Here is an 8,899-nt window from a genome sequence, read left to right as displayed (position 1 = left end):
TGTCAAATTTCCTTTAGTATTCTATTCTTTAAGAGTAAGTTGTGATTTTACTGTCTCATCATGTAAATTTCAGAACTGTTTGAAGTTCACCTTCAACACTACAGGACTGGTAACTTAACTGCACACTGCAATAGAAAAACACTTTTTATCAACTGTTTGATCTTTGTCTTGAAATATTTAAAATAATTTCTCTTTTCATTGTAAAGAATGAAGTTTCCATTGAGTACGGGGTTGTGAAACCAGTAAGTAAAGACTAATTGTAAGCCTCTCTATGTGTAATAGATAATACAATGACTTCTGTCAACTTGCTCTCTTTTCCTTTAAGCAGAATAGTTCTATGAAGCACTAAGATCAACACTGTTACAACAATGTTTAGCACTTTATGAGGCATTTGAGGGCATATTTGGTTCTTTTTTTTCCAGAAATTACACAAGGTACTTCTTTGAAAGGAAGTCGATCTAAGGGATGACTTCTTACAGCTCTCTAAGGTGATGATTCTGATGGTGTAATAAAGTTTAATTACATGAGTAACACTTTGCTGACAACTTTCCTCCTCTCACACTCTTTTAGGATCAAACCAAGAGCTACAAACCAGATCAACCAACTTAAAAGAAACTATACGTCTCTTTCTTTGATTTGCTTTCTCACATTATAATTCTGGTGTACCAAAATAAATTTCTAAGCAAGTAGTTTTGTTGGAGTTGTTTATTTGACATGATGGAAACAATCCTGAAACAAGACAGCTCATTCCAATACATCATTAAAATAACTGAGTATAAATGAAGTGGATTTGAAGGATGGCACATTTTGGCATTTTGGAGAAAAATGAACACATGTGGCCAAAAACACAGAGTAAGTTTTCCAAGGTGACATCTAAGGCTCGAACAGGAAGGGGAAGTTGGAGTTGCCCTGAAGAAAACACAACAAAAGAGCAGTTAGAAAAATATTCATCAGACTGAGCCCATATTAGGACTGCGTAATGAATACATGAGAGAATTTAAGGTTTGGAGTCATGGCTTAAAATCAAACCTCATCAACTCCAGGGCCAGATGCGTCTCCACGAGGATCAGGAGGAATTGTTGTAGACTCTTTCTGTGTTCCCAAAGGCCATGTCTGAGGTAAAAAAAAAAAAAAAAATACATGTAAGGCACAAATAGTGTGTGTTTGTCTTTGCTTTAATGGTGGAGTCATTGTGTACTCACTTTGTCTGTTTGCACCTTGGGCTGGGAGGCTTGCTGAATGGGAAGAGGGGGAAAAAGCTGTTAAGTCTGATTTATTAATTCATTGATTTTGTTTGTTTGTTTTCTTTTTTTTTTGTTTGTTTTCTTTTTTTTTTATCTTAAAAGTGTAAAGTTCAGACATTTAAGATTGTACACAAAACCACATGACCAGGGTTTAAAGTCTTAGATGAAACAGCTCAACAACCCATATTCACTGCAATATAAAATACATATTTTAATTAACCTTCAACTTCACTTTAGGCACAACTACCACTGTGTTAAAAGTAATAAAAACGCCAAAATCTGTTTTATCCTAACAATAATCTGCTGGCATGAAGTAAAAACATTGTTTTTGTTTCTCTAAACTAGTTGAAAAATAAAACACTGAACCTGATTTTATATTTTATAATTTTCTCTGAATGCAGAGACTATGTTTATGTTTTTTTAAAGGAAAAAAGAGAGAGAGGAGAAAAGAGATTATTGTATGTTTTGAATTTGGGCCATTGTATTTCCTTTAATTATGTTTCCAATAAAAAAAAAGAAAAACAAAATTATAGTTACCTTGATTTGGTTAGCGCCAACATTTACAGAAAGTTTAACCAGTTAATTGTCCAAAAGGTAAAGGAAAGCCAAATCTTTGTGTAATGTGTTATCATAGAGTTTTGTGACCAGTTAAAAAGAAAAGACCAAAAAGAAAAAAAAAAAGAAAGAAAGAAAAAGAAAAATGAAACATTGCTGACTTTATCTCAGCAGTTCACCTCTAATCCAAACAAACGCTGTGCTCAATATGGCAGACAGTAGACACTGCATCATAGATGCCACACATGACTCAACCTATGCCAGTATGTTATTACCATTAAGTTGTTTCTCCACTCATTATAGTCTGCTGCATTGTCTCATGATCTTATTTTATGGTGGCAGAAACAGCTCCTGCTTTTCTTGACTCTTAGCCTTTCTTTTCTATTAAAAAAAATGTATTAATCTGACATTTCTCTTTAATTACTGCAGAAAAAAAATCTCTGTTGTCTCACCTGCAGGGGGAGCTGTGGTCTGTGTGTGGTCTTCTCCAAGTTTTGCTGAGCATTGTTGGGCTGCAGCATGGCTGTGTTCCTCTGCTGGGGATAGCCGTAAGGAGGCACAAAGTAAGGGTAGCCCTGTGGATGGAAAGACAAATTAAATCAGCAGAGCCTCAAAGTGAACACAGAGAAGTGTGAGCATATTTTACTTCATACCTGCTGTCTGGGAAACTGAGGGAAGCCATAAGGTTGATAGTTGAAAGAGGGAAACATCTAAAGAAAGAATGAAACAGCTGTTAGTCTTTAACACAAAGTAAACACTGTCACTGAATCTCTGCTTCCTCTCCAACCTGAACAGGGTTTTGGGCCTGCTGGGGGATATTAGGAGCATTGGGGTCCTGCGGGGTCCCAGTCTGCTCTTGCTGGCCATTAGGGACAATCACAGGGGTAAGCTGGTTGCCCTGAGAGGGGAAGAATAGCTGGGGCCCCTGAGGAGCGAAGGGACCGGCCATTTGAGGGTTCAGGTTGACCATCTGTGGAGTGAGCAGCACCTCAGGCTGCTGCTGCAGCAGAATCTGAGGTAATAGGGAAGACCCCTGGATAAGACGGGTTGGATAAGTTCAAAGCTCAAAGTAAATGCAGTTAACTCAACTTCTTATAAGTTTGTAATACCTGTGCCTGTCCAAGAGCAGCAGCAAGAGTCAATCCATTCAGTCTGAGGATCTGCACGTACAAAAGATGCATAAACATCAGTACATGAAGAGGAGTCCTAACAGTTAAAAAATAGTAGCTTTAGCAGCTGTACAAACCTCATTACTGTTACTTGCAATAATTCCAATCTGCACCTGTTGAAAAGACATGAAAGATATGAGTCTTTCTTACTCTCCCTCTCTGCTGTTTTAGAATTTATGGGCGAAGAGGTAAACCAGAGGTGAAACTTACTGGGAGAGCAAAGCCTGCCCTGAACAAACAGATCAACAGAAGAGCAGCCTGGGGTTTCATGATGTCCAAAGTCTGTAAAAAAAAAAAAAAACATGATGTGCATTTTAAAAAAGGACAGATGCCAGAGCCATACATATCATGATACCTCTCTCAGTGGTAGAAGTGAAACTTTCTGTAACAATGCAGATTCATCTTACCGTTTCTCTCTGGCTGTGCCTGCTTCCTCACCTGCTCCTCGACTCTTATATTCTGTCCATGTGAGCCGTTGTAGTCCCCCGCCAACCCGTCCAGACAAAGTGTGGTCAGTGTGACAGACATTTCTCATGGCAACAGACTCAGACTCTGACAGCACACAACAGGTAAGTGTGTAATTTTCTGTAAGTCATGTCTCTAAACGCTGTGACTCTGTCTTTGTCAGGTTATTAACAAACCTCTAAATAATTCTGAAATCTTCACACACAACATATATCATACATGATTAAGTGTAACTGCTTTGCTTTTAGAGTCTACAGTTCAAAGACACTCTGTTTAGAGGACCTGTTTACACTTTTGTGACCTTTTGTTGTCTTACATAAAGTTTATGTTAAACCCTGGTGTTTTCAGGTGTCGTAAGACACATTCAGGCTGACAGGATTTCTGTCTTGTCATGAGAAAAAAGCAAGAGCTAAGAGTTTATGATCAGACATTTGTCACAAGTTTCTTCATCTTATGCTGACTGATTATTTCTTGAAACTGGTGAATCGTTGGAATTAGATGTTGACTGAGCAGAGTGGAGGAAACACGAACATACATTTTTGAGGCTTGTACTCTTTCTAAAAAGAGCACCTAACCAAAAAATTTGCAATTTCGTTGTACTTGTTGCAATGACAAATGAAGTTTTATTCTATTCTACAATGAATTTCACCCAGTTTTTGATTCACTTCATTATTGCAGCAACACAAGCATGAATGCAATATTAAGATAAGCTTTCTCTACTTTGTTTACGTGAATCCTAGTAAATCATGGGAGAGTTGTCCTCAGAGGGGAAGGCACGCTTTTCATGTCACTCCAGCACTGCTTCATTTCCATCAGTTGCAACAGGCAGTGGACGCAAAAGCATTATGTGTTTAAAAAAAGAAAAAAAAAGAAAAAGTGTCATTATTGCAGGGTTATCAAAATAAATCAAATTTTGGAAAAGAATGTAAAGGGTTTTTTTTTTTTTTTTTGTTTTTTTTTGTTTGTTTTGGATTTCTTTTTAGAGACACAATTATTCTAAACCTGAATGTGATATATGACTCTGGTTTTGGTTTTATTTGAATTCAACCCTCAATATTTATTCTATTTTGCTTAAAAAATGGGGATATTCCCCAAGGCAGATAATAATAATAATAATGATGATGATGATAATAATAATAATAATAATAATAATAATAATAATAATAATAATAATAATAATAATAAACAAGATCTGAGCACAAGGCAGATCAGCTCACCATAAATAATCAAAACATGATATTTTCAAATCTATATAAATCCGATCCAGAACGCTTTGAACTGATTTCTCAACCTTTTTGTTACCCTGTCATGTTTTTATACACATATTCCGCTAGATGGCAGCAGAGATCTACTACACACTGCTAAAGTGGGTACAGTGTATTGATGCAGCTTCTTTTATTCATAAAATCAGATGGTTTCATGAAAGCGTTTTCCAATTGGTCGGTGTCTCATTGCACAAAAACAACGTCTTCGCTCAGACTTGTGCAAAAGCAGTTTCCATTACATTTCTATGGGGCAAAACATGCAGGAGTTTTAACATGGCTACTGATCAGAAAGAGTGGAAAGAAACAACATAATGTCAAAATTTGAGGTGTAGTCTTGAATTCCTAAATGTTATGTACTAGTAAAAAAAAAAAACCCACCAAAAAGGTGTTTTAGCACATGTTGGCATGATAGAAACATATAATGGAGGCATTCAACATTCAATGGAAGTATGATCATTAAAAACTTTGGAAATGTCTAGTTTATAACTGTTTTTTACATGTGTGAATTGTTTTGTTGCTGAACTGTTCAGTCAAAAATGTTCTAGTAGAGGAGCAGTTGCAGGAGGTGCAGTTAGCGGAGACTGTACCCCAGTAAAGCAAAAGACAACATTCAGCCAGTCCAAGTTAAAGATGTAGAATACCTCCCTGTCAGAAATGAAAACATGAACTGACTCCAAAGCTTTTAGAACTAAAACAAAACTCTGGCTTAAACAATGAAAAAGCTGTAAATGAAAAAATATATATGTTTTAGACTATTGGTCCTTGTGCGGCTGCTTGTGTTTGTCTGTTTATCTGTTTGTAGTACTAGTTTTTATCCATCTGTGCTGTTGATTGCTCTCTGTCTGCTTTGCTTTTAGTTTTTAATGCATGTACGCAGCTGCTCGTCTGCATCTGTTTTTATCTTTCACTTCATGTGGCTCATTTCCCAAAAGCCTAACAGGGACAGAGACTGCAAATCAGCCAATGGCTAGAAGTCCTCTGCACACTGCATCAGTTATTTAGATGTGACATTGACTACTTATACTGTCTCATTGGTTTCAAAATCAAAGGTTTCAAAAAAAAAAAAAAAAAAAAAAAAAAAAAAACATGACCACGGAGTATGACTTAACCATTCAGCTCCAGGTTTATTATAACGTTTGCATATTCTTGCAGGTTTATTTAAAAACTGTCAGGAATGTTGTTGTCTTCATGATGATCTTCATTGCAGGGAGTTGGTGTCAGAGTTTCAGTGGGAGCTGGAATCTGGAAGAAATAAAGGGGAAACAGAATAAACACACAAGAACTCAAACCTACTCAAATCAAACAGGTCTTGTGATGTTTACACTCTTAGCCTCTGGAAAAGGATTCTCTGCTCTTACCTGAGTATCCACAGCTGTCTTTATGGTGTTGTCTTGCTTTCTTATCTGACGCTGGTTAGTAAAAGAAACAACAGTTAACTGGTTGAGTCCTTAAGTGTAGTCAAAGTTAATTTTTGTATTTGTCCCTACCCTGAACCGTCTGAGTAAATCAGACTGAAGAGGAAGCTGCTGTTGCATGGTGCCACCTGCCATCCCCTGAACAAAGATATCAAGATGTGAGGATTATGTTTGCTTCGCATAAAAATCAGCAATAAATGTCATGAAATAAAATATATTAGTGGCTGAAAATCAGCTACAAAGCTGAGTGATACCATCAGAGGCTGCTGGAGAACATTCATTGGCTGCATCTGGGGGACTCCAATAGAGGGAACCTGCAAACATGGACGAGGAAGGAAAGATGGACATGAATGCTTTCATTGTGAGATCAGATCATATTTGAAGTGTGTTCTCAACATCTGCTACACTTACAGTATTTCCTACAGGAGCAGCATAGGCATTGGAGACAGAAACTGGAACAACATAAGCAGGAACCCCAGGAACAAACTTAAAGAGGAATCAAAAGAGAAAACAAAGTAATATGAGTTGGTTGAGGTCATTAGAGGTCAGTTTGTTGTGTTGTTGAAATGAGAAATCAGACCAGATGTATTCTAAAACAGAAACCTGGAAAAGAGAAATTGAATAGAGTGTATTTTAAAGTGCTCCTGACATGAGTATGTATGAAGTAAGACAACAGAGGAGCACCATCTAGGGGTCAAGTTGTATCATTGCGATAGATAGTGGGTTTTTTTGTTTGTTTGTTTGTTTTTTTGTTTGTTTTTCTTCTTTTTTTGATTGTCAGGTCTCTTTTTTTGTCAAAGCTTTAAACATTTTTACAACACATCTGTCTTCGTCTGACTGTGTCAGAAAAAAAGGATACGTGCTAGAAAAAAGCACATAGACTAAAGAGGGTCAGGAGCTACTTTCTGTATCAGCTGTTTGAGCACAGTTCTTCTGAACTCATTTCAGAATATTTACTCTTTAATAGTGTAAACCAGGGGTGGCCAACCAGTCAGAGACCAAGAGCCACAAAAATTACTGCGGTACTACAAAGAGCCACATCAAAAACGCACTTCCTCTCACACATAAATGAAATGACGTTAAATTTTCAATGCGACATTTACTGTGTTTCTAAGGGTATTTCAATTCATACTTGGAGTCGTGTTAAAGACAATTTTATGTTTTTACTGCAGAAGACATAAAGTTCCATCTATCTAGATAGCTATGAGCACATTAGTGATGTAGAGAAGAGAAACTGAAACTTAAGTATCAATCTCACCACCCAAGTATTGATCAATACTGATCACAACTTTGGCATCAATAGGTCAATATTTTAGATTGATTGGCACACCACTACTCATAACAATATAATATATTTTTTCAATGAATGGATCAAAGAGCTGGTATGATGGTAGATGGTATGATCAAGGTGCAGCACAGAGCCTACTAGCAAAAAAATGCTTGAAAAGTACATTCAAGACATAAACTGAATAAATTAAACTGTGTAGAGGTTTAAACTCATAACCATAAGAGTTTATATATGATGATTAATTCTACAGTTTTTCCTCTGACTGACCTGAGCAAACTGTGGCTGTCCAACAAAACCTGTCCCAGCAACAGCCATCACAGGAGTGTTCAGGCCCCCCACTGTCCTGACAGGTATCACTCCATTTGCTGCTCCTCCATTCATACCTGTCATGATAGCTGCCAGCAGCCTGTGTGACTGTGAGAAACAAGGTTAAATAGCTTTGAGCTTTATTTATTTATTGCACAGATAATGTTAAAGGTATCATCTTGAAAGTGTCTTACCTTGTCAGCATTTACCTGCAATATAGCAAAAGACCAGAGATTTTATGGACTGTTTTATTTGTCAGACAGAAAGATGGATATACAGATGATAGATACTCACAAAGAGGATGGTTGCTGCAAATGTCATCAGGAAAAGCTTCATTTCGTAGCCTGAAAACTGCAAAATTGGTACAATAGCATTAATTATTGTGCACATCTCATTCTCTGTATTTTGAAACTACCATGCTTACTACGTGTAATCATACCAAATATCCCTAAATGCAATAGTACATACCTTGTTCCTTTCCTCAAATGTCTTGTGCAAAGATGGACTGTAGTTGCTGTCTGAATTTAGAGCACCTTTTATCAGTCCCTAAGGTTATTGTAAGCCAATTATAGAGCAGAACAGCAGCTTGTTCATGAGCTATATTTGTCACCTGTGTGTCATGAGAACTTGTGATATGACATCTTCATCCTCTGGACTAATAGATGTAAAGACATGCTACTCAGCCAGCTGCTTCTGCCCACACGACTGACCACTGGACATTGTTCTCCTCACAGCTGAGTGACCGCAAACAATAACAGAGCGACTCAGCCTTCTGGGATTAGTGGTGGAATTTTCTGGAAGCGTTTGGCCATGAACCAACATGAACCATCTAAATGTTGCGGGTTTTGGGTCACCAGGGGCAAACATCTGACATCATAGTGAAGTGCTATCATGGAGATCATGTGAAAAAAAAATCCCAACTTTTCAAGTTTCTCTTTTATTTAATTCCAGATAAACAGCAGAGAACTAATGATATCTGATTTGAACACATTTCATGTTTCCTGCAGTTGTTATCTAACATTTGGCGCTTTGAATACATGACTGAGGCTTTTCTGGAGGTTTTTATGGGGTGAAGTAGGTCTAAAGCAGACTTTAGCTAAAAGGTACCACCAAGACTTGTATCATATTTCTTTTTGTTTGAAAATTCAAGGTAAACTCTGATTTTACATTAGAAAAAAACAAACAAACATAT

At 37.1% G+C, this 8,899-nt stretch overlaps 1 protein-coding gene and 1 long non-coding RNA gene across 2 annotated transcripts; both read right to left on the bottom strand.

Annotated features, from left to right (window-relative positions):
• Positions 1–796: 796 nt before the first annotated feature.
• odam (odontogenic, ameloblast associated) lies at positions 797–3,238 on the bottom strand. The gene is made up of 9 exons (XM_074682675.1): positions 3,179–3,238; positions 3,046–3,081; positions 2,909–2,959; positions 2,587–2,832; positions 2,453–2,509; positions 2,252–2,374; positions 1,203–1,235; positions 1,030–1,092; positions 797–909 (listed from the first exon to the last, which is right to left on the bottom strand). The coding sequence occupies exons 1-9, from the start codon at positions 3,236–3,238 to the stop codon at positions 874–876; spliced, it is 705 nt and encodes a 234-aa protein (XP_074538776.1). The 3' UTR covers positions 797–873.
• A 2,843-nt stretch (positions 3,239–6,081) lies between these two features.
• On the bottom strand, positions 6,082–6,427 carry LOC141801942 (uncharacterized). The gene is made up of 3 exons (XR_012599445.1): positions 6,368–6,427; positions 6,186–6,251; positions 6,082–6,107 (listed from the first exon to the last, which is right to left on the bottom strand). It is a non-coding gene; the product is annotated as an uncharacterized LOC141801942 (long non-coding RNA).
• Between the last annotated feature and the right edge of the window lie 2,472 nt (positions 6,428–8,899).

Source organism: Halichoeres trimaculatus, unplaced genomic scaffold, assembly GCF_033239565.1.
Source record: "Halichoeres trimaculatus isolate MK-OKI-2021-1 unplaced genomic scaffold, fHalTri1.1 fHalTri1_scaffold_2, whole genome shotgun sequence".
NCBI classification, from domain to species: Eukaryota; Metazoa; Chordata; class Actinopteri; order Labriformes; family Labridae; genus Halichoeres; species Halichoeres trimaculatus.
Note: the sequence above shows the minus strand (reverse complement) of the source record. Positions and strands in the feature narration are given on the sequence as shown.